Source organism: Urocitellus parryii, chromosome 11 (assembly GCF_045843805.1).
Source record: "Urocitellus parryii isolate mUroPar1 chromosome 11, mUroPar1.hap1, whole genome shotgun sequence".
Taxonomy (NCBI): domain Eukaryota; kingdom Metazoa; phylum Chordata; class Mammalia; order Rodentia; family Sciuridae; genus Urocitellus; species Urocitellus parryii.
The window spans coordinates 90,742,666-90,768,980 of record NC_135541.1 but is presented as its reverse complement, the minus strand read 5'-3'; the positions used below and the strand labels follow the sequence as shown (position 1 = coordinate 90,768,980).

General features: G+C 35.1%; 1 protein-coding gene across 1 annotated transcript in view; it reads left to right on the top strand.

The window, feature by feature from the left end:
* The window catches only part of Vav3 (vav guanine nucleotide exchange factor 3), a 357,495-nt gene that overhangs the window by 307,598 nt on the left and 23,582 nt on the right, over positions 1-26,315 (top strand). Inside the window, exons 21-24 of the mRNA XM_077791577.1 lie at positions 15,623-15,688; positions 18,641-18,675; positions 23,165-23,281; positions 23,835-23,922. Of these exons, the coding sequence (XP_077647703.1) occupies positions 15,623-15,688; positions 18,641-18,675; positions 23,165-23,281; positions 23,835-23,922 (306 nt within the window). The remainder of the gene's footprint in view (positions 1-15,622; positions 15,689-18,640; positions 18,676-23,164; positions 23,282-23,834; positions 23,923-26,315) is intronic.

Here is a 26,315-nt window from a genome sequence, read left to right as displayed (position 1 = left end):
AGTATCTTCCTTCTGACAACACACAGTTCACATTTCTTAGCCCTAATGGTGGCACGTAAGAACTACAGGGTGCATCCCTGCCTACCTCTCTGATTTCACAGCTCACCATCCTCCAATTTCTCATATGTTCATCATCATTCCCATCACCCCTGTACCCCTATCTATTGCTCTGACATTTCAATTAAAGCCTTTTCTGTCAAAATTTTCTCATCTGTATACTCTCTTACTCTACCCTATTTCCAGGTAGAACTGAGCAAAATTCTTTTCTTGTGATAATAATTACAACTAAAAACACCAACAATTAATGCTTATTCTATGTTTTAGATACAAAGTAGAATTCTAAGTATATTTTACATATATGAACACATATAATACAAATGAGAATTATATAACGTTAATTATGATTATTATCATCCTCATTTTATAGAACAAACCAGAGTACGTAGAGAGTGAGTAGTCTGCCCAAAGTCTCACAGCTCATGACTTGGCAGGGCTGGGAATCAGACTTAGGAATTCTAGAAACAGAGGCCAAACTCTTAACTACCATACTTTGCTGCTGCTTCTGTGGTCATGCTGTCATGATCAAACTCGTGCTGCACCTTAGTTTAGACTTTATGCTTAATGACAGGGGAGGTAGGCTTATGTGCTGTTTAAAAAGTACCTGTCTTTATGCTAATTAAAATGGTTTCTTGTGTTTGTGTAACTACCATCAAATTTGTGACAGTATTTGAGTTTTGTCTTTACTACACAATGATTTATTATTTCTTATAAGGCTGTAGGTTGATAAGGTGGCTCCTTTGCTTCACTTGATGTTGGCTGGGGTGATACACCATAGAAGGTCCAAAATGGCCTTGTCCACAGGGTTGGCAGATAGGAGCAGCCCTGTCTGGGAACTCAGCTGTAGCTGTCTGTCACAGTGACCTCTTCAGTGACTCTTTAGGCTTCTGCACAGCATGGTAGGCAGGGGCAGTTAGACATCTTACACAGTAGCTCTAATCTAAGTGTAAAAGCAGAAGCTGCCAGACTTTCTGAGCTTTATGTCCAGAACTGGTGCAGTTACTTCTGCTGCTTTTTATTTGTTAGCATGGAACAAGGACCAGCCCAGACACAAGGGAGAGGATAATGCAAATGGAATACCAGGAGGTATGGTTCACTGGAGATCACCAAGGTACCAGCATGCCTTGAAAACATTGTTGAAGCTGTCTGAGAAGCTCCAAGAATAAACTGACTTTGTAAACAATTCTCAAGGGCGCTAAAAACGAGTCCATTTCTCACTATGGAGAAAGGAAAGAGTCATGCTAAGGAAAAGTGTTGAAGATCTTGGTGTATATATGGAGTTCCCAGTCCATCCATGGTGTGTTTGAGAAGGTGGTGAGAATAGCCCAGCAGGAATCCCAGAAAAGTGTTCGTGTGTGTGTGTGTGTGTGTGTGTGTGTGTCTGTCTGTCTGTCTGTCTGTCCAGAGGTGTTTATACTTGAGAGAGAAAGACTTGGACCTTCATATTTTTTTTCTAACAAAATTTTGTTTCTTTTCAGTCTTTTTTCTTTCCTTCTTTCTTTCTGATAATTTAGATTTGGGAAGCTTAAATATGTAAATATGTAATTTTTCTTATTTTTTGTTATCACATTAGGTTTGGATGGTTCTTCCAATATTTTTCATGATTTTTTTCCATATTCATTATTTCACTTAATACAGTGTTGGAAGTACGACCATAATTTGGGTTCTATGACAAACAACAGCTCAGTACTCTTTTTACTCAATTGTACTGCCTCCTATTCTTTCTAGACAAAAAGAAAGACGTTATTGTCATTTCCTCCCCAGCTGCCTGGAAACACGAAGAGTTTCTAGAATGGCTTTCAAAATGCTTAAGAGAATTGTAGGAGACATGAGAACCACTCAATGACAAAATGTGTATTATTTTGAGGGAATATAATGTTAGGGAGAAGAAAGGCTAATATTTACAACACGGTAAAAGAATTAGCAAATTTATGATTCATGTCATCTTTTTGACATGGATGTAACAGGAGTCAAACTGTCTTACAGATATCTCTGATACAGTCAAAGGATTTCCACTCAACGAAAGCTTCTTATTGATAGGAGCAGTGGTAGAGTGAGAAAGCCTAGATTCAAATCATGTACTTGTAGCCAAACACCTGTATGGCTTGGGTCAGATCACTTAATCTCTATGTAGTTTAGCTTCAAGTGTTACTCAACCAGGACTGGACCAGAGTGTTGTTCCCAACTCTTACTGACTCTTTGGGAGGCTTTGGAATGAAATATACACACAGCCCTACATGCAGAGACTAGATAGACTTGACCTAGGATGAACCCAGATCTGAGTAGTTTCTACTGAACCTCAGATAAATGTAATATGAGCCATTAACTATACACTCTAGTTGGTAAGATTTCTTGGTAACTATGACATTATCCCTAGCTTCCTTATTTGGTTGTTGGTAGCAAACCAAATCAAGTGTAGCCACAAAGTAAGATGTTAGAATGGACTCAATACTTTAGCTTGGTAACTACCAAGTAAAGGGAATGTTTTCAAATAATTAGTGTATAATAAAAATACACTTGCCACAATTCTTCATCCTGAACTTCATAAAAATTGATTTTTCTAAAAGCACCTCAGATCTTACAGTATCCCAAGGCTGTCATGATTAAATTTTTTTAGCTTTCGTTTTTCAGATCACATGTATGGAAGGTAACTGTAGGAAGCTGAGATGAGTCTGAACTGAGTAATGGCATGATCTAGAATGTCCTGTGTTTTTAAAAGAAATTCAGAGCAAAAAATCTTTCTTCCTCATTAGGCCTGAAGAATCTGCTGGCTGGTTGGTCCTTCCAAACCATATGTGTTTTTCAGTGTGTTTACAGTAGTTCCATGTATATCAGTTGCCAATTTCATGTTCCAAAGAAGGCATGTCCTTTTTGGTTCACATCCTAAAATATGTGACTCCCTCCTGGGGGTGTTTTCAAATAGCTTCCAAAAATAGAGTTAAGCACTTCTTTTTGTCCCCTGTCCCATCTCATTTGAGATTGCACATAATTAGCATGAGAGGAGAAAATTGTTTTTTGTTTGTTTGTTTGTTTTAGAGAAAGAGAGAGAATTTTTTTAATATTTATTTTTTAGTTTTCGGTGGACACAACATCTTTATTTTATTTTTAGGTGGTGCTGAGGACCAACCCAGCGCCCCACGCATGCCAGGCGAGGGCGCTACCGCTTGAGCCACATCCCCAGCCCGTGTTTTTCTTTTCTGTACTAGAATTTAGAAAATCATGCTTCAGTTTGCTGAGTATGGGTTACCAACCCTGCCATATACCAGCTGCATGAACTTAAACAGATTACTTTCACAGTGTGCCTCACTTTTATTTTCCGTAAAGTGGGAGTAACAATAATCACAACATACAGAATAAAACAATGTATGAAGGAGTTCTGGCATAGCTCTCATAAATATAAGCTCCTATTCACCCACCCTCCCATTCTTTCATCTGTCCATTTCTTTAAATACTTACAAAGTGCCTACTGTATGTCCAATTCTGTGTTTTATATTAGAAGGACCAGAAATGAGAAAACCAGTTTCTAACCTTACCTCATGTTCTTAATCATCATATTTTTGTTTTTTCATTTATTGGTATTGGGGATTGAACCAGGGGCACTATACCACTGAGCTAATTCTAGTGCTTTTTATTTTTTTCACTTTAAGATAGGATCTCACAAAGTTGCTTAGGGCCTTGCTAAATTGCTAAGATTAGCCTCAAACTTGTAATTCTTCTGCCTCAGCCTTGGGGGTTGCTGGGATTACAGGCTTGTACCACCATGCCCAGCTCAATGATCTTAATGATCCAGAGAATAATTGGAGTTCAGAATAGATGAGGGACTTGAGTACATTTTGAGTGTTTATAAATCATATTGTTAAAAATATAACTGGAATTTACCTGCAGATAAAAATTTAGACCACTTATCTGGATATTACACTGGCTCTGCATTTGTATTTCAAAAATGTCTTTTAGACTGGTTAAGTACTTTGGCCTGTTTGGAAATTTTCAAGAAGTTATTCTTCTAAACTGTTTTTTTTTTTCCTCCGCAAGTGAGCAACTTCACTCATTAGTGTGGAAAGTCAGATTTTATTGTAGACTGTCATGTTTTCAATATATTCCATGTCCAGAGAATACAAATTATCCTCTACTATCTATCAGGGGCTTTCTTTCTTTGAATAGCTATTAGTCTAGTCTGTATTATTATTATAACAACAGTAATTTCTAATGCTATTGAAGTGAGTGAGCTATCTGCATTTTCATTATAACTCCTTTCAAACAATGAATTGTCAATTGAGCTGTAAAAAATGTATTCTGTTCAATCTTTGTATTGAAGGGATTCATTGTGGCAGCTTTTTGTGTGTATGGTTGTCTTCTCTTTTCCTTTCTCTTTCCTTGAAAGCTCTATAAAATTGTTTTCAAGTGAAATGAATATAAAGTAGAAAATTGGTCATTTTGGGTACATTTCCTAGTGCAGGTGTAAGGCAAAGATTTTTCTGAGAGTTAACAGCATTTCGAACAATTCCGATCATACCATCTGATGATAAACCTGTTGCTCTTAAACCTTTGTTACAATATATGATAATAAAGGCTTAGTGATGACAGAGGGCATCCTTTGTGCTGGAAGGCATTGTTCACATCAGAAACTTTGTTTTCTCAGAAAAGCTACTGATTATATTTATCAGTAAGTGGGAGAGGGCAAGAGACAGAAACAGTCAAACGTAAAATCAAGCCATTCCAATGGAGTGCTTGGTATGTGTTTTCTTAGAAGAAAGCTTGTGAAACGATGAGGATTCTGTGTCCTATATCATGGGGTTTTATTTGCTCCATTGTCATTTACAAATAGCCATGTGTTCCACTGGGAGAATTTTGTAAGCTAATTGGAACCAAAAGGCAATTATAAGCAGTAGAACTATAATCAGTGCCAAAAAATATATGTATTTTTATCCACAATGAAAGTTAAATAACCTAGAAAATAGTTGTGATACTTCACAGTTACAAATCATGCATCTACATGATCTTTATTCTAAGGAGTGAAAATGGTTTTTACACACATCTCTGATTAATTCAAAAGATCTCCATAAAGAGGGTGATGGGAAAGTCATGTTACCCTTGTTTAGAACTGAGATTTTAAAGAGCCAAGTTGAACCCCCCTGTCTATAGGATAATAGCAGTAAAATAGAAACTAAAGTCTCTTCCCGACTTCGGGTCCCGAAACCTACTTTAATTCTATGTTAGACCATTCTATCTTTGTTTTAGGAAAACCATTTTATTTTTTTAAAAAATTCCCTAAGAAAAATATCCCTTTAAAAGGCAATTTAACTAGGAAACAACAACAACAAAAAAAAAACATTGTTATATGTATGATTTTTTTCCTTAGAAAAAAAATTTTAAACATCTTATCCCATAGGAAGAGTCATAGAGAATAAAAAGTAAGAATAAAAAGTAAGAAACTCCTAGAGTTTAGAGAGAATTTAGGAGATTGAAAATGCATAGAAGCATTTCTAGTCACAGGAGTCAAGGAACCTGGGGGAAAGAGAGTCCTAATTGGCCATGAACAGTAAAGTGTTAAATTTCTCATAATAAGCTCACCCTCATTGGAGTCTGCCTTGTCAAGAATTTTTACTTCCCACACTGACTTATTCAGTGTTAAAATAACAATCCAGGTGAATAATTTTTTTTCAAATTGGTACATTATAATTCTACCTTATAGTGGAATTTTATTATGTCATATTTGTACATGAATATAATATGGATTGATGACTTTTTTCTTTTAAACACAGATGTGTTTTCCTCATATTAAGTTAAAGAAAAGAAACAACAACAACAAAAAAAAAAAAACAACACATTGACTGGAGACATGTTTTTTGAAACCTCCAGACATCAATGTGTATTTTGCCCTTGTCTAGATTTCCCCTTCTCTTGTGCTTAGCTTAAAACCTTCTTCACCAACAAAGCTCAACCCTGGGGGCACCATCTCTGGGGACTTCTCTGAACCAAAAGGCCTCAATTATAACATGACATTGTATCCTCAGGGTCTCTTCATCTTTCCCACTGCCTGTAAGAGCACTTCAGAAAGATTAGAACCATGACTTTCCGGTTCTTTACCTCTAGGACCTAGAACAAAATGGGCATTATTTCCATAATATGATACTTATGACTTCTAATATTTATCCAAATTATGTTTTCTGGTGATGTTTGAAAGATCATCAAGATATTCATTTTTCTTCTCAGATTTAAATTTGTTTTTGTTTTCTATAATCTTAGGGCTGGTTAATGCATGTCTTCATATTCTTCATCTATAAAATGGGAATTTTCATTAAAGTGACTTACAGAGCTGTTTTGAGAACCATAAGAAGGAAACTAAGGAGGAAATTGGATAGAAAAAGAACATATTTCTGAATAATGGTTAACAATTTTGAAAAATATGCTTCATTTTCCAGAAGTAAGGAAAAGATTATCTGGTGTTTTATTTGTTTAATTTCACCTTCTCCATATCAGTGTGAAGGATCTCACTGACATATATGAGCTCAGAGAAGACCAGTTTGCTCTTCCAGTTCCTGTACCCAGTTCTTGAAATTTCTTTAATCAGAGATGAAACACTTCATAATTATACATAAAAGTGCAAGTGATGAATTTTGAAGGGCATAGATGATTTAAATGCCCTTCAGGGTAAGAAAAAAAATCATGAGCCCTTTCCCTAGAGCAGGTTTGGATGAGGAAGAAGTAAGATTTCTGAAGGAGAGTGAAGGACAGGGGGAAGAGACAGGGGTTTTCAGAAAACAGACTGCCTAGGGAATGTGATGAGTGGGAATTTCATAATTTTTATAGTAACACATAACCAACCAGAAACCCTTTGAAGGCTAGAGAGTGGAGGTCTAGCAGAATAGAGCAGATCTTTCCTCCTGTCTGATACTTCTCCCCAAAACTTTAGCAGTCAGTCACTTCAAAGAATTATTTTCCTAGATTAAGAAGATATTTTCTAATCCTCTCTAGGCCACACAAGATTGCTATTTCCCATAGGAATTTCTAAACTCTATTTTTTTCTCTCTTGATCTAAAATTCAAGTGTCAGGCTGCATCATAGTCTGAGGCAAATAAGAATATTTAATAAATGTCAAAAAGGAATCAAATCGCCTTTGTCAAGAAAACTGATTTCTAACACCAACAAATTATAAACAAACCCCATTGCTGTGGCATTAGAAACCCAGACAGTCACCATCTCTGGGAATGCATAAGTGTTTTTTTCCAATTCACATTCCTACCAGAGGTCATTCCTGAATGAAGTCCCAAACTTGGCTCTTACCATGGCAATCCCACCTTTTGAGTGTTGGAGTGTGGTTTCGGAGTGTTCCTCCATTCACCTGGGCTTTTTTTGTGAATCACCTCTCAGCACTTGCTGATGTACTAGCCTGTTCCTTGTATAAAATCAGAAGAAGCCAAGGCAGAATTGAGATTGTGAGTGTAGGAATAAAAACCTAGGTGAAAAGTGTAGCAGCTTTGTTGGCATTGGTGTAACCTATAATTGTGAGACCTTTATTTTGACAGGTTTTTGCCTCAAAATATTGAGTATTTTGACCCTGAGAGCATCAGGTTCCCTAATTACAGGAAGGGAGAAAAAGGCTGTGTGTAACTGTAATAGAACAAGGGAGGCCCTGGGAGAGATGATTATAGAAGATAATAGACATTGGTAAAAGACTGTAAGAAACATTTTCCCTGGGTAACTGCCAACTGGCTTTGATTGAATAGATCATAAACTGAGTTTTCAGGAGTGTTTCCAAGTATACAGACTGTGTTATGGGAATTGGCAAATCTCCTGACAAACTGGGTGAGGTCCTAATTATTAACTCTCAAGATGAACATTTTTGTTAACAGTTCTTTCTTGTATTTTTCCAATGTTTGGCACAGGGGGAAAATGTAGGTTATAAGGTACTTAGCTGAGGACACTGCCATCTAAGACAGAAGTTTAGCCTGTGAAGTAATATCTCTTCTTTTCTGGAGGTTTAGAGGGTGACATTATAGGGGAAAGTTCTCTTGTGTCCTTTTACCTCCTTTACTTTTTTACCATATAAGTTACATTCTGCCGTAGTTACTAAAAGTTGTGTCAACCACAGAATACTTTCAGTGAATCATAAGTTTGTAATTGTCTGACACAACTGTGTATTTGATACCACAAGTGCTTTAATAAAGCCTGTATATGAACGCACCCTTACAACTTTGGGCCAAATAATTGGACATTATAACATGTATTGAATTTTAACCCTTCGTGATAATTCCTGAGGAATTAGTGAATGTATCTAATCCCCACTAGTCAACCCTGTATACTTTGGAAAATAGAAGACTTCGTATTGAATTAAAGTGAAAGTCACTAAGGAGCTGAAATGTCCTTATCTTTTTTTAATAAAAGCTACCAGATTAAATTACCGAAACATACTCTCTAATTAAGCATTTGTGGAACAGATAACTTTTGGGGCTAGCAACAATTGACTGGAGAACTGTAGAGACTTGGAAAATGAGCTTAGCTAAACAGAGTGGTTTGGTGGTAAGCAGAGACTTTGTAGAACCTTGGGTCAAATTCTTGTTTCATAGGTGAGGCTACTGAAGCCAAGAAAGGCCAAATGACTTACTCAGATTGGAAGGCCAGAAAGAAGGTATTCGTCTCCCTGCTCCCTCATCATTTCAGATTAATATTTCATAGGTTTCCTCTGATCTAAAAATCACATAAAAATCTGTGAAAGTAAAGCAAAAACTCATTAACAAAATGACTTTGTGTGCATGAGATTCTTGAAAACAGTGACCATGTTTAGTGATTTTTAGTCTCCTTGTACACAGTGCTTTGAACTTTTCATTAAAGCACTAATTCTACTCTCAGTAGAAAAACAACATTCTTTAGAAATGCCTAATGCTGCATAAGTATTTAACATGTATAGTGCTATTACTCAGAATTTTTCCTTTGTGATTAGTTATGATTAAAATCACCAAGGATAGAAAAATGCTTATTTCTTGTCTGCCAGGATTAGAAAATTAAATTTCTTGGGAACTTTGTTAAGCCTGGATTATTTTTCCCAAGTAGGACATTTTCCAAAATGTGGTAGAACCTTGTTCTTTCCAGATTTTGTGTTGAGTAACTGCTTCAGATTTGGCTTACCTTCCTACAGACTGGTTTTTGCTTGCTGAAATTTTTTTCTTTCATCAAAGGTGCCCTCTTGTTTATTTGACCAGAAAAATGCAGTCATAAGATTATGAGTCAGTATTATATCATGTACAACATCTTACCCACTGAGAGTTAGGAGGGGGAAAATAAACCCCTTAATATACCTATAACCAGAGAGCACCTTTTCTTGCTAGAGAAATACAGGGACCTCATGGAACACAGTGGGTTTTTTTTGTTTTGTTTTGTTTTGTTTTTTGAATAGCAGGAAAAATATTCTACAAAGTCTCATTCCACTGTTACATTCATCTCACATCTAATAACTATAGAAATGCAGCTTATGGCTTTTTATGGTTTTTTTTTCTCAGTGTACATTTCACAACTTTTAATTTTAAGGCTTTTTTGACACTTCCATCTGCCAAAATTTCAGACATGTAGTAAACACAAACAATTTTGTGTGAATTGGAAAAACCATCAAATATAATGAAGGTCTTTTTATATATTTCAATGAATTTTCAATGATGTAATTTAAACCTATGCAAACTGGAGATATATTTATCTAGACCTAAGTTTTGTAGAGTTATTCAGAATTCTGCATCTATGGTAGCTACCTAAGTGAATTAATAGACATATAAAATTTTGTCTTTTGGAAGAGTTTTTACTGTTTATACATTGGTCAAAAGTTAAGATCCTGTTTTTTACTAACAGCTAATAGCAGTGCATAGTTTATAGTTTCATTCTGTTATATGTGTGCACAAACACTGTGTAGTGTGTTTAGATATGAGATGTACCCCAAAAGTTCATTTGAGAGTGCAAGAATGTTTAGAGGTGAAAAACTGGGTTATGAGATTCTTAACCTAATCAGTGCATTCATCTGCTCGAATGGATTAACTGAGTGATAACTGTAGGCAGGTAGGGTGTGACTGGAGGAGAAAGGTCATTAAGGTCATACTTTGGGAGTATTTATTTTTGTCCCTGGTGAGTGAAACAGTTTCTCTCTTCTTCCAAATTGTCAAGTCCTGAGTTGTTTTCCTCCTCCATACCTTTCCACCATGGTGTTCTGTCTCACCTTGGCCCCAGAATATCAGAGTTGGGCAACTGCACAGAGAGCTCTGAATCCATGAACCCCAAATAAACTTCTCCTTCTCTAATTATTCTTGTGAAGTCTTTTGGTCACAGTGGCAAAAAACAAAGCTCACTAAAACTTTGGAATTCATTGTAGTGACCCTTTGGTATAACCATATGAAATTATGCTTGGCAAGTTTAAAAGTGTTCACTGGCAGGAAAAAGTATACCCTGACTCACTGTATAGGGGCAAATTAACAATGAAAGAATAGATACACTTTCCAGAAAACATTTGTGTAAAGAATGCATTGTAATAGTTATGTTCAAGTGAAAGTGACAGGATAATATATGTTACCCATGGATTAATAAAATGTGCTTTAATATAGAGAGAATGGTGCAATTACACACAGGATTAGGTATTTCCATTTTAATAACACATGAATGGGCCAATAAAAACTGAAGATTTAGAAATAAAGGAATCAATTGAGATAATTAAAAAACAATATTGTGGATGAAATAGAAATCAAGTACATAGCTTTACAAAGTGCATTCACACCTATTAATTCTTTTATCCTGTAACACCCTGGTGAAGTATGTGTTGTCGTCATTCCTGTTTTACCATGGAGGCTTGCCTAAGGTCGCACAGCTTTTTATAGCACAGCCAGGAATAGAATGAACTCTTCTGATGCAATATCCCTATGATACCACCTTTCTTTGCATTTCAGGAACTGGCCTGGACATATATCTGACTGATGACAGTGGTTACAGTATGGTTGCAGCTATGATGAGAAATCACTCCTTATAAAAGGCCAGTTTCAGATTAGGTCTTTTCCTGATCATCTCCAATTTTCTGGACTTTTTGTTTCATAACTGGTCTTCACAACACTTATCAGAATAATTCCAAAAATTGTGCTTTCATCTATCTATTCATTTGCCCAACCACCCTTTTATTTGCCCATTTATTCACCCATCCAGTAAATAAACTAATTTCCATACATCTTTGCTTATTTTCCTGTAATTCATGGCCACATTATATGTCTTTCTACTCCCCTCCCCTGCCCACCCTCAAACTGTGTATTTCTCATAAAAGAGAAATGACTGGGCAAGGTGACAGTTGCTCTGTCCATTAGCCATGTGTGATAAATTGCTTATTAATCTCCACAGCATCTCCATGCATACATTGAGAGTGGTTAAAGCATTGTAACTGGAGAATTTCCAATCTTTTATAAATAACCATTAATCTTTCCCTTTTGCATTCAGCTTTCCACATCTGTTTCAAATTGTTCAGTACTAGTTCAGGAGTGCATTAAAGCTACAATCCAGGTAGTATTAAAGGAATAAATGAGGCCCGGGGAAGAGATACTGTATTTTTCTTAAAGCAATTCTTTCTTCTTTTACAAAGTTAGGAACCAAGCAATTTATGATTAAGATTTTTGTAGGATATCCTGTCATTTTTAACCTTCCTTGTCTATGGGCTTAAAATGTATTTCTAGCTCTGGTGTCCTGGAAAATGTTTTTCTCTATTCAGGTAAATTTTAAGTATAATTTCTACCAGCAGTAAGGTAGTTTTAATTTATTACGATTCACTGTGGATTCTTTTTGAAGAAGAATGAGGACTAGTTAAACCTAAGGTCAGTTAGAAATAAATAAATGCTTGACTATGCATTTATACTTTTGATGTTCAGAATTTCAGAGAAAGTTGTCAGTAATTTTAGTTTGATACATTTTTCTACAGGAAGCAATTTGCTTGTCAGTAAAAAGGTATTATTATTTTATGAATTGTAATTTAATATTTTGCTTTGTATTTGCTTCAATTTACTTAATGACAGTTATAAAAGTGTACCATATTCTCACCATATTCATCTCATAATCTATTTTCTCAGGTACATTCCAAAGAAAAAAATTTCATAAAATGACCCAACCTGTAATGTTAAATTTCCAAAACTCTCATCACATATACAAAGATGCCCTGCAGAATAAATGCATATAAAGATAGTACCATATGGTATATCAGATGACACATAGTATAAAAGAGGAATATTTTCAAGTTGACCTTGAAGATATTAAGGAACTCACAGAACAAATATCAGACAGAAAGGTTGCTAAAAGATGATTCCCTATCTCTGGAATTTGTAATACGCATTAAAAAAAAAAAAAAAGATGACAACCTGGTTATCTGACCCAGAATAAAATGCCCACACAGGAATATAAAGGAAGAAATTCAGTTACATGTCTCTCATCAAGGTTAGTACAATCTCATAGATAGATCATCACATTAAGTGAACTAAATCACTGGATCTGAGGATGGTTTATTTCATGGTTACAGCCTGCAATTCCCTGCATATGTAGGGGGTTGGCAGCAGCTCCATCCATTAGTATTAAGAATTACCATTGTGTATCCTACCCACATCCCCCAAGGAAGCAAAGACTTCCTTCCTGCACACTACTTTATTTTGAATTCTCCAAATGTATGGGATGGCCATTTCCTTAATAAATGAAATAATTGAATATAGCACATGTTATCTGTCATAGCTAAAACTGATGTCTCATAAGAATTTGTAAGGAATTCTAACTTTATTCATCTGTTAAGATAGATTAAATTTTTTCTCCTCTCTCTGTCAATCTAAGGAATGTGTATGACCATTAAGGAAACGTTAACTGCACTCTAGGGCATTTCATCAAGAAAGAAGTGATTTGGGATGACCATTAGTCAGCTTTTCATTGCTATAATGAAAATACCTGGGAAAAAAAACAATGTAGATAAATAAAAATCTATTTTGGCTCATTGTTTGAGAGGATTCAGTCCATGGTCTGATGACTCCAAGGCAGAAGCATTAAGGTGAAAAAAACATGGTGGATGAAAACTGTCGGCTCATGGCAGATGGGAAGTAGAGGGAGTGCAGGGAGATAAACCCTTTCAGGGCATGTCCCCAGTAGCCTGCTTCCTTCACCTAGGCCATCCCCCTCAGTAGTCTATTCAGATATCAGTATATCAATTTATCCAGTTTATCCTTGCATCATTATGAACTATTACCCATTTAAATCCCAAAAGGGCCTGGTTTGGATGGAAAATGAAAAAATCACCCCATTTTACAGCATTTCTTACACTGTGGTCCCTTTCTCAACCATCTAGGATGATTTCAGTTCCTATTCATGCCTTTCTTGTGGACCACTTGGTTCTACAAAAGGAGATAGAGGAAAAAAAATGCCAGTCATACATTTTCCTAAATTATAAAAAATTGTAAACTTCCTCCTACTATTTCACTTTTTGTATATTCATCCTTCTTTCTCCTCTGTGGCATTGCATTCTCCAACCCATGCTTCTTATATAAAATGTCAGGGACAGGTCATTATTCACTATGTGAATATTTTTATATAGGAACCAGCAGCGTAGTGCTTTTACTGGTTGGGGTGTAAAGATGAAGTGTGTTATAGTTTATTTGTTTCAGTGAAGAGGAAGTTTGGGTCTTAACTATTCAATGACATGGGATTATCAAAATGTAAGATACTTCAGTTCACACTTATTAAATGCCTGCCATGTGTCCTAAATTGGGTAACACAAAAATGACAGACGTGTTGTTCTTGATCTCAAAAAACTCATCGTCAAATAATGGAGAAGAACAGGTAGAGCAATTATTACTTGGTCTGCCAAAGTACTACTAGTTTGCTACCAAAGTACTACTAATTTTTGTGCTACTAAGAGGATATGAAGGTGCAGTGGGAAAACAGGCTTGGGATTAAATCAGGATCTGTAGCTAGGGGATGGTTTTATATGGAAGTATCCTTCCATACAAGGGTCCTTTTGTCAGTTTTGCTGAAGGAAGTAGATGGTATTACTTGGCCATCTTGTACTGTAACAAAAATATCACCTGAACTCTGCATTCTATAGATTAAGATATTTTGTTGTTTTGATAAGGGAAATTCACAGTTCAATTCTTAAAATAGCCATAATTTTTTCAATTTGTTGGTGCACCTCCAAATACAGCTTTAGGAAAAAAAAAAAGCTTTTACTCTCTGGCCTTTAATCTGCCAAATAGACTTTTTAGTGCATTATCTATCAGAGGTCTTAATAATCTTTTTTTTGGAAATATCACTCATTTTTTTCTCTTCTAAGTGCAATCAATGTGTGGTTCCTACCCACAGACTTGTATACTTTACACTTAGGTGGCATTGTAGTACACTTATATATGAGAGTATGGATGGTCCCCAAATATTATTCTTATTTACTTGTATCTCAGTGTCATGATTACAATAAAGCACCACAGACCACCCAGCAATACAGTTGAGTGAAAGAAACACTTCATTCCAACTTTATAGTTACTGTGCTTCTTACTGTCACTCCCTTAGTCTCTGTTTCTTCTCCTAATGGTTGCTACCTGCCTTCTGTTGACACTAATTTCTCTGTCTTCTCTACATATTTCCTCCCATGTCAGTTTGCTCCAATGATTTCCTGATTCCTCTCTGTATGATGGTCATTTCTGTCAGTTATCTGTTTGGTTGGATTATGGAATCACCCTTACCCCCATCCTTGACATTTCTCCCAGTAATTAACTCACCTACTCTTCTCTTTTCATATCTAATCCTCAAGCAAGTCCCACAGATTCCAGTTAAATAATGTCTTCACCTGATTCTCCTCTTTCAGTCCTCCTTTTCTACCATGGTACCAGTTTCCTAATACTAATCTTATCTGCAAACCCATGTCCAACTAGAAATCATTTTTCACATTGGCACCAGTTTAATTCTTCTAAAATATGCAGCCCCTTTGGTAAAATGCCACCAAGCAATGATAAAATTAAGATATCATAGAATGACTCTCGCTTCCTTTTAGCTTTATTTTCTAGTATACTTAAGCATCACACTGTATAGAGAAGTAGTGCAGAGCTCTGAAATGAGATCACCTGAGTTTGAATTCTGGTTCTGGCACTTGTTAGCTGTGTGATCTTGGCCAAATCATTTACTTCTTGAGTCTCATTTCCCTCCTTTATGATATGGGAATAGTAATTGGACCTAATGTAGAGGACTGTTGTTTAAATTCAAAGAAACACTCAGAGCAGCGTCTATCATATAGAAGGGGTTCAATAAGTATTAGCCATTCTTAGACTCCATCTCTAGATAAGCTTGAGAGATGGAAAGGTAACAGAATTGAATGGTACATTTAAAAATAAATGACCTAAAACCACATGTCAAGTTGAACAATCAAGAAAAAAAATCTCTAATTTTGCTTCTTTTTCTAAGCCATAGTAAATTAATATTTAGGACTGGATATAAGATGTAAGTCCTTCTAAGCATCCTCAGTAACAACAGTATATAAGCAGTGTTATGGAATTATCATTTTGTTCTGAACCCCGGAGTTTTTTTTTTCATAACTTAGGGTAGAAACTTGGCTTCAGGAGAAGTTGGATTTTTCCCAAGTGATGCTGTCAAGCCTTCTCCATGTGTAAGTACTAGTATTTTATTTCTTTATTTCTTTTTTTTTAACTTTTGATGCTATGATCAGTTGTGCAGAAATATACAAAGAAAGAGTACTGGTCAAGTTGCTCAATAGCTTTATTAATATTTTCTGAAGGGATCTTATTATTTTGAACATCATTTTTTAATCAGTTGTCTGAAAATATTTTAAAATGTTAATATATTCAAGAGACAAATTTAGCTAACAAGAATTTACAAAATTAAGTGGTAAGGTCTAAGCTATTCCCACACACTTGTGCTACAGAAAGAATTTACATTCAGTTGATATACTGTAAAGCATGCTAGGAAGTGAAAAGTAACAAATTCTTTAATCAAATCTCTAAATACATTTTTATACTTTAATATGTCATTATTATTTATGTAATATCATAATGATTTTTTCTAAATACATCAAATACAAATAAAAGGAGAATGAATGACTACTAAAATAATGTAGGTGAATATAACTAAAATGTACTCTCGTGATTTATGATATTGATAAATTTTTATTTGGGGTGATATGATTTTAATATCTTAATTTGACATTTAGGGTGGAAATTTCCACAAATTTTTTTGAAGTTATTGAGTCCAAAGTAAATGAATTTTTTTTACTAATATGGTAGAGATGATTTTTTGAAAAAAGAAAACCCTCAAAACTCTTCTTTTTTAAATATTTTTTAGTTGTTGATGGACCTTTGTGTTTTGTTTTTTATTTGTAAGTGGTGCTGAGAATCATACCCAGTGCCTCACACATGCTAGGCAAGCACACTACCACTAAGGCACAACCCCAGCTCCTCAAAACTCTTCTTAAACTATCTTTCTTGCTATATTTAAATTGTGTCTGTGTTTCTAAATCGGACATTATTTTTAATATTACAAATGTGAGGAGCACACCTGTAAACTCAGCGGCTCTGGAGGCTAAAGCAGGAGGATTGTCAGTTCAAAGCCAGCCTCCGAAACCAATGAAGCTTTCAGTAACTTAGTGATACCCTTTCTCAAAATAAAACTTTTTTTTTTTTTTTCAAAAAAGCTGAGATGTGACTCAGTGGCTTGGCATCCCTGGGTTCAACTCCCAGTATCAATAAAAGAAATAAAAATAAAAACAAAAAAGTGTCTGCTACCCTTGATTTCAGAAGGTAGTCCATAAGATAATTTACTACATTCATTTAGGCTCAATTACTTAAAAAAATAAATAAGCATTTCTTATTCTTTTGGTTCTGTGATCTAATGTCACATATAAAAACTTTTTAAGATTATGTTATAATGTTGAATGATTGTTGAAGTTTGATACTTCTCTTATTTACTTAGATAAGTAACAATGATTGTTTAGCTAGTTTTCTGTCATTTGAATGAGAGAGATTCAGGCTTCCTACCTGTAAAGCAGTGATGTGTATCCATAGGCGTGTAGCAAGAGATTATGTATGCTAATATTAAGATATTTTGGGATCTGGAGGCATCAAATCAAGAATATTAACCATTCCATGTAACAAATGCTATCATCTGTTTTTGACATCTTGAATATAGTACAAAATGAGCATTTTAAGTTTTATTTTAGAGATGGTCTTACATGAAATGGGCTTTCAAAAATAATTGTTGAATGAATGAACAAAGGAGTAAAAGGCAAAGGCCACTCCCTGGCTATACATAGCCAGTTAATAATGCTAGATAACAACAGTATATGGAAGCAAGAAGAGTTTCTACCTTGGAAAAATATTAAGTAGCTCCAATTGTGCCAGTCCTTTTACAGGTAACAGCTGTAAAATATGAACAAAATATAAAAACAAAACAAAATGTCTGAAGGCACTGACTAGGAGAATTGCCTCTTGGAAAAGGGAATGATATCCAAGTTTTATGATAGCTTGAGGGCAAGGACTAGGTTGTGGAATTCAACTAGGTTAAAATTCAGTTAGAAACCTTAGGGTATCTCCAAATTGAAGAACCAAGTCTGGAGTTTAAAACAACCACAACCGCTGGAGAGGGAGATAAGAAATGTTAGAAAGGAATGAGACAAGAGATGGACAACCTCAAATTCTGTGTATAAATTCTGCCTAAGTCTCTGAGTGATGAAGATTCTAAACAGCACAGTTATATTCGGTATTTAAACATCACAGCTATATTCTATAGTTTACTACAACTGAAGGTAACAGTAGTTTTGATCACTCTATATGACAAAACCCCGGAATACCATGGGATATGTCAAAGACTCAGATCATTCATGAAACTTTTCTGAACACGAGACTACCTATGCTTCCATCTTTTCTCAGGAACTTATAGATGTGTCTCCTCTCTATAGAATGGATTTTGTTATTTTATGAATATTTGTTTACCTTCTCTGGCTTTATTCATTTTCTAGTTGCCTTCAGCTGCTAAAAGAACATTTTTTAAAAATTAGAATGGAATATGTAAGACTTTTCTCTTTTGTGAAGCTTTATCTGAGAAAAGGGGGAAATGGATATTTTCCATGATATTTTCCCGAATAAAAGTTTTCCACTTGGTAGACTTTAAAATCAGAGTTTAGAATTCGTTAAATAATAGATTCTTCATCCAGTGTTTATTATTTATTTTGCATGTTTTCTTAATGTGAAACCGAAGTGCTATTTGATTTCCTTAATAACATTTTCATTTTAGTTTTCTATGATAGGATTAAATTGCCTTGATAATAAATATTGAAAGTTTCTAGTTCATATTTTCCTGCTATCTCTCCCCTTGGAGGTACAGCAGCAATAAAATGAATGAAAGAATGAATTAAAGTGAAATGAATTATTTTCTACGTATCTAACATATACTATGATTCATTCTGTATAAAATTGCCAATGGATAGTTCTAGGGCTGTACTACTTAAGGGTTTTATAGAGCTGAGTCAGCTGAACTGAATTAATGATTGATTTCTAAAAGCTTCCCTTAAGTAAACTTAATCTATTTTTGCCTTTTTATATCCTAGGTTCCCAAACCAGTAGATTATTCTTGCCAACCTTGGTAAGTATTAAAAATGTTTATGTAGCTAAGTTGAAATACCATACCCTTACCTTGAGGATGCCTTAAATGTGGGGGTAGTAAACCATGTTCCATTTCCATTTGTCCTCGCTAAAGGTATTTTCAGATGTAACAAAACATCATAATGAATCCATATATTGCTGGCCTTTCTGTATCTTTATCAGAGAGTGGTGTGTGTGTGTGTGTGTGTGTGTGTGTGTGTGTGTGTGCATGTGCGAGCACATGAATGCACTAGACTATGAATGAAAAGTTTATAACAGCCACAAGAAAGAATGGGGCATAGGTAAATATGTGTCTTGTATTTTAGAAAGACAGATTTCATGAGGCAGAGAGAAAAATATGAATCATTTGAGTATGAAACTAAGAATTAGCTCAAAAAGAATAGTAGAGTCTAAAAATACAATTTGCAATATATAGGAGCAGTAAATATAGCCACATATCTTTGGGTGTAGATAGGTGACATACTTACCACTTGGAGGCTGGCAATATAATTAGCAGAACTGAGGATTAACAGTAATTATTTTTTAGATATCTTAAATGTAAAAAATATGTTTAGGATCTGGAATAGTTATAATTGTCATCATAACAATTAATATGTACTGAGTACTTAGTATGTGCTTTATATTTTGCATGTTTTATTTCATCTTGTTTTTCTAACATTCATATGAGGAAGATTATTATTTTTATTGTTATGGATGAAAAAAGAAAGGTTAGGGCCATGCAGTGAGTGAATCCAGGTAATACCGTCTGCACATTGCTATACAGCCTCTCAAAATACAAAACATGAGCATAGTATTCATTTGCATTTGTTTCTCCGAATGTTTTTTGACTCCTCTTAAAATGACTGAATATGTTTTCTCTTTCCTGATGTTTAAGTATGTGCATATAAATGAGAGATCAGGGTACATACAGAAATGAGATATCCTGAGATTGTGTAGTCCTAATTCACTTTGCAAGTATAGACACCACCTGAGTTGTCTGATATTTTTTAAACCTTCTGGTTACTTTCTGTGCTGTAAGTAAAATGGGAGATGCCAGTCTGCTTTGCAATGCCTAGGAATCCATTGCCCAAGGTATAGGATTCTTCCCCTCCCTCATGCCCTCTGCCTCTTTCAGCAGCCACTTCTGCCTTCTGAGTCATTATCTGCCTTCTCTGCTGTACCCTCTGAGCCTCAGCACAGAGCTTGCTGAAAGTATTGGAGGTTTTCTGATAGAACTGGGAAAGTCATTTTTGCCTGACTTAAGACAATTTCTAGGTCTTAGTTTTTGTGGAATTGAAAACTATAGTCCTGACAAGAATTAAATTTGGACATTACAGCTAATAGCATGGACAAACTGAAAAACATCAGGATCAGATACAAATCATGGCAGTATTATGATTGAAGTCCTTCTTTTTCCTCCTCCCACTTTTCATGTAACTAGGTATTATTGTTACAGGGCCATACCTGAGAGATAAATACTAATGCTGCAGATTACAGACATTTTATGAAACAAGCTTAATCATGTATTTGGGAATGAATCAGGACTCTTTGTTTTAAAATGCACCCTTGCCAATACATAAAATTCTATTGAAAATATGACTGGTTAGAATAATATTATTCCTTATGATAAAAAATCAAGATGTTCAGACAAAGGGAGAGCCTTAAAATAGGAAGAAATAAAGATATTTCATAGTAGAATTTAAAATTACTTTCCTCCCCTCCCTTGAGCAACCTGGACAGTTTATTCAAACTAAACAGGCAGTTTTGTGTGAAATGTCTTCTGCTAGGGAACAAAATGATCAACCACACCAGAAAATGGAACCTTCAATTTTAGAAATACTAAACTGTTTAGAGAAAATTACACTGAATGATAGCATGGTAGTTCTCAAGTCACTGAGACGTTGAATACTACCAACTGTATTACGTGCTCATTATTTCCACATTTAAAGGAGGTTGTTCGCACAAGGTAGCTTTTGTCTCTTATATAGGCCATGAAATAAAATGGAAAATCAAGGCGATTATCTTCAATAATCTATGTTTTAGGGTGTCAAAAAGCAAAGACGAGTCATGGGCCTAGAAACTGGAGAATTACTTGAAAATCTTCATGTAGAACAGGAGATAAATACCAAGGTTCCTACTCTATTTTCATAAATGTGGGCCTTAGGAGTGATACAATCCATGTGTCCACTTGGAGGAAGCTGAAGGATGAGCTACGAAGCCAAGGAAGAGGCATATTCAGAATCTAGGAAAGGAAAGCAAGGGAAGTCTCAAGACCACAGACATTCAGCAGGGTTAGAGAGGAAGCAAGAGATTGGAAATGTTCAAAAGAAGTCACTCCAGAGGGGGGAAAAAATCAAAAGAGACAGTGTGAAGCATTGAAAATGTATTATTCAGGAGTTTATTTGAAGGATTTGGAAAGAATTTGTAATAGACATAAAGAATCAACCACGGAGCCGCATTCCCAGCCATTTTTAAAATATTTTATTTAGAGACAGGGTCTTGCTAAGTCACTGAGGCTGGCTTTGAACTTGTAATCCTCTTGCCTCAGCCTCCCGAGCTGCTAGGATCATAGGTGTGCACCATGTGCCCAGCTTACATAAAATATCTTGAGAAAACAAAAAATGAAGTCTTATGTGATAACCTGGTAAAACTAGGTCGGATGACAGCTCGGGTTTGTAGAGGTTACAGAAAGAGCAAAGAGCAGCATCATGAAGAAAGGCAAGCATTGGGCATTGGGGAAAATGACATTCCTTCATTACGCTTAAGATGACATGTAGTAAATTGTAGTATGAGCATGTTATTTAAAAATATGCAAGTAGAAATAAGGAAAAAAGTTTTAAATTCTTTGAAGTGATGCTCAGAGCAGGATGTTTGATGGAGTACTTCTCCTTTTCATTATGTTTTTATAGCCTAAGTTGCCTTTTAAATTGTTTTTGTATCACTTTGATAAAAATGCATTCATCAGCTGGATGTTGCTGAGGTGTGGTGGCACACACCTGTAATCCCAGCAGCATGGGAGGCTGAGACAGGAGGATCCTGAGTTCAACGCTAGCCTCTGCAAAAAGCAAGGGGCTAAGCAACTCAGTGAGACTCTGTCTTTAAATAAAATACAAAAAAAAAAAAAATAGGGCTAGGGATGTGGTCAAGTGCCCTTGAGTTAAATCCCCATTACCCACACACCCCAAAATGCATTCATTGCTACTAATTATGATATGTGCTATGAAAATAGGGGTACTGTAATGAGAATAATGGAGTGGAGGGTACAAAATGTAGGATGACTTTCTTTAGATGGGATGCTCAGGAAAACCTCACTCTCTAAACCTGAAGGAATTATGTTGCTGGAGGGTATCTTTCCAGACAAAGAACACAGTCTTCCAGGAGACTAATTAAAAAGGAGTTTGATGAATTCTTGGAGCTGAAAGAAGGCCAGAGACAGAGATAAAGGGTGTAGTAAGAGATAAGGTTGAATTGGTAGGCATGAATCATATCACATCAGGTCCTAGAGTTCATGGATTGTTATAACTCAAGTTACTACAGCATAAATGCCTTCAGGTCCCTTTGTATTTGATGGAAACCTAACATGCCCTCCCTCAATATACTTTTGTTGAATGCCTATATGCATTTAAAATAAATAATTAGTGTAGATTACATTTGGATATTTATAGTTATATGAATCTATGTGTAAATCAGAGAATTTTCTGGACTATTAAGCCATAAAGAGCTTTGAAAGAGAACAAAACTAAACAAAAGCTTTTTTTCTTTAATTTCTATTGCCCCAAATCTCTGATCTATTTTTCCAGTCAATATAACACCTATATTTGATGTAAGAGGGTCATTCAAGGTCATTCAAGAATATTTTAACATTATATTTGGGGCTTTTATTATGATAGTTTTTATTATTATAGAGTTTGGTTATGTTAAAGGCCCACAATCTAGGGAAAATTGAATTCTGAGTTTGAAAACTATCTAACTTTTAAAAGTAAGTGTTACTTATTATTATAAATTTCTTAAGAAAATTAGTTATCAAAATTGTGGACTGAAGATGCTCAAAAGAGATTTCATAGTGTGTATACAAAAGGTGAAGAGAACATGCGTATGCATGTGTGTGTGTGTGTGTGTGTGTGTGTGTATGTGTGTGTTTGTGTGTTTCTTCTGAAGGGCAAGTCTTTTTCCACTTGTCTCTAAACTTCCCACATCTGTCTTTGTGACTCAATGCCTACTGGATCCTCTTTTTATGTATTTCATAAATATTTACTGAGTGCTTACTGTGTATTAGGCACTGTTCACTTTGCTGTGGTTAGCTTCGTAGAACATTTGTGTTTTGACATATTAAAGGGCTTTTCCAAATTATTTTGAAGCAATGTAATTCATATGGAAGTAAGAACAGATCAGATCTGCTACTAAATTAAAATCCTGACAGATCCATATTTTTAGCCTCTGTTCCCTTTCAGTTACATTATCCAAATTTTCCATTTCATTGTTTCTTACAGGTATGCTGGAGCAATGGAAAGATTGCAGGCAGAGACTGAACTTATTAATAGGGTAAATAGTACTTACCTTGTGAGGCACAGGACCAAAGAGTCAGGAGAATATGCAATTAGCATTAAGTAAGTAGGACAAGTACTTTTACAGAAATAGATTTCCTGTTTTCATAATTGCATAGACCATCTGACATGTATAACACTGAAGTTGAAAACCAAGGTTCTAATTGCAGCAGAAATAATGCATCTATTCAGACAGTTCATTAATACTTGAAAATATCTGTTAGAAAGCAATAAGTGTTATAGGCTGCTAATTGGCATATTAGATTTCTTTCATAACACTATATTTTGTTGACTTGATGTGTGTATATTTCTAATAAATTCTAAGTATATATTAGGTTTTGTCTTATTTTTTTTTCTGCTTCTCAAACTTAACTTTGTAAATTAAGTATAATCATTAGTCAAGTCCACCCCCACCCTTCCTTCAAATATTGGTCGTATCTTCAACCAATCTAGTAAATATATTTTGTTAATTAGCTGTCACCATTGTATTGGCATAGTTATATATTTTGTCTTTGGAATTAATTCTTATAATGTTATTGGGGCATGCCCTCTGGTAATTATTGATTTTTACTGATTAAAAACACATTTATATTCATAAGTTATTCATTGCCCATAGGTATAATAATGAAGCAAAGCACATCAAGATTTTAACAAGAGATGGCTTTTTTCACATTGCAGAAAATAGAAAATTTAAAAGTTTAATGGTAAGCATCGATTATTTCTTTTCAATCTTTGATCCCTATTTTTCTGTTGTTAGAAAGGTCAGTTTAATTCTATAGTTTCTTGGAAATTTTGCGCACAGGAAATTATTTAAAGCAAATCATAGTATAGTTTTGTAGCAGAATTCTAAAATGTCTGACTTCAAGAACTCCAATGAAGTTTTGTAAAAAATTGTTCAATGTGGATTTATCTCTTTTTTATTTATTTTTTAGTTGTAGTTGTCAATACCTTTATTTTATTTATTTATTTTTATGTGGTGCTGAGGATTGAACCCAGGGCCTCCCACAAGCTAGGCGAGTGCTCTTCCACTGAGCCACAACCCTAGCCCAAAATTGTTTATACTATATTTTTCACTGTCATCTAAGTTTGCAAGTTTGGAATGGTATTTTAGAGTCTATACCAGTTATGACTCAACAGCAAATTCAAGTATCAACCTTCAGTTTTTAGTGTGGGTTTCAGTGTGTGTTTGAATGACATGCAGCAAACTTTTAATATGCTCTTCCTCCCTCTTCTTCCTTCCTTTGCCTCTATTTCCTCATTCAGCCAGAAGAATATTATAAGTTATGAAACAAAGAGTTGTAATTAATAAAATGCCACTCATATTTAATTAAGTTCATTTCAGACAAGATGTAAAGTCAACTGGAAACTTCTGTGTGTATATTTTCTACCAATTTTGGGCTAGGGTTATGGCTCAGTGGAAGAGCACTCACCTAGCTTGTGGGAGGCCCTGGGTTCAATCCTCAGCACCACATAAAAATAAATAAATAAAATAAAGGTATTGACAACTACAACTAATCTATATTTTCTGTTCAGTGGCTCTCATTATCTTGGACAATTAAATATTAATATGGTAATACTTTTTTACAATACAATTGATATTTCATAGGAATACATATATCCTAAATATATTTAAATAGAAATAGTATACTGTCAAATTACTTCAGATCAGCAAGGATTATTTGATTAATTCATACATTTTTTAAAAATATATAATTTAATAATTTTATTAGCATATAATGATACTTATTATATATGTCATATATAATGCATATATATCATTATTTATATATTGCTAACAGTAAATAAATGTTCATCTTTCTTAAAAATGGTATCAAGTCTGTTTCTAAGTCTGGTAGTTTCTTAAGAAAATGAACAATTTGGATATAGAACATAAGGTGCATCTGTACCTACTAAGAACCTTCAGTGATATTGAGAAGTATCACTCATTGACTAAACCATCCATCAAATGATACATACTACATCTTTCTGGAAGACATCAGAAAGTACTTTGTAGACGTTAAAAGTAAAAGTGAATGTAAGTGGGGCTGACAAAAGAGGCCAACTTGAATGCCTTAGTTGAAAATTTAAACTAGCTTTATGACAATGACCAGAATTTTAAAGAAGTTGAAACATTTAAGTTGAAAGAAAAAAAAGCCATCCTCTATGGACATAAATATCACATATCAAATTCAGAAGCTAAGAATGAGCAACATGGCCGTGTCCTGGAAATGCAAATTCTGTCAAACTGGTAACCAAGATCCAGGCAACCTCCCTGCCAGAGTAACTTACGTTCCATTGGAGCAAGCAAGCTGTGCAGAGAGAACTGGAACAGCGGAAGTTCTTCATAAGATGAAAACCTAGGAAGGAGGTGGCAAGTGGATGCACAGATAACGAAGGACAGACACAGCTGAGACATGATGAAAGCATGCACAGGGCTCTCCACATCTCTGCAAGACATGCCAGTGTGAACTTCCACCTGCAGAACTTCCTTGGATGGTAATGAGGCTGCTCCACAGTATTATAGTTCATATGGCCCTTAAAAAAAAAATGCTGCAGGGCGAAAGATGACTTCCAGCCTTCCACACTTTGGAAGCAGCGAAAGGAACTCCCATCAGAGGAAACGAGCAAAGAGGATGAAAGGAATAGCCACTGGAAAGGGCCAGTCAATTTAGCTTTGCATCACCTTGGTTCAGCTTTAGGAACTTCTTCAGTGATGAAGGTCAGTTGTGAAAAGCCGGTAACCCCACAGCCACCTGGATGGGTAGAGAGATCCCTGAGTTCTTATCTACATGTAAAGCTGTGATTATAGTAAAAACAATCATGACCTGACTTCAGATCATTGATACTAGTGAGCATTAAAGTTTTTGCCTCAGTGTTCTGGAAAAGGAATTAAGAATATTTGTCTTTGAGCTGAGATAAACTACTCTTATAAAACAAATCTCAGAAATGCCATTGTTAGAGACACATGCATGTATTTTTTTCCCCCTTTATATCTGGGGATCTTTTGCAGAGAAGCACATTTCACAGTGGATTCAAGGGAGAAGGAAATTAAACAAAGCTACAAGTGAGGCTAAAAACTAGCAAGAAGATGTAATTG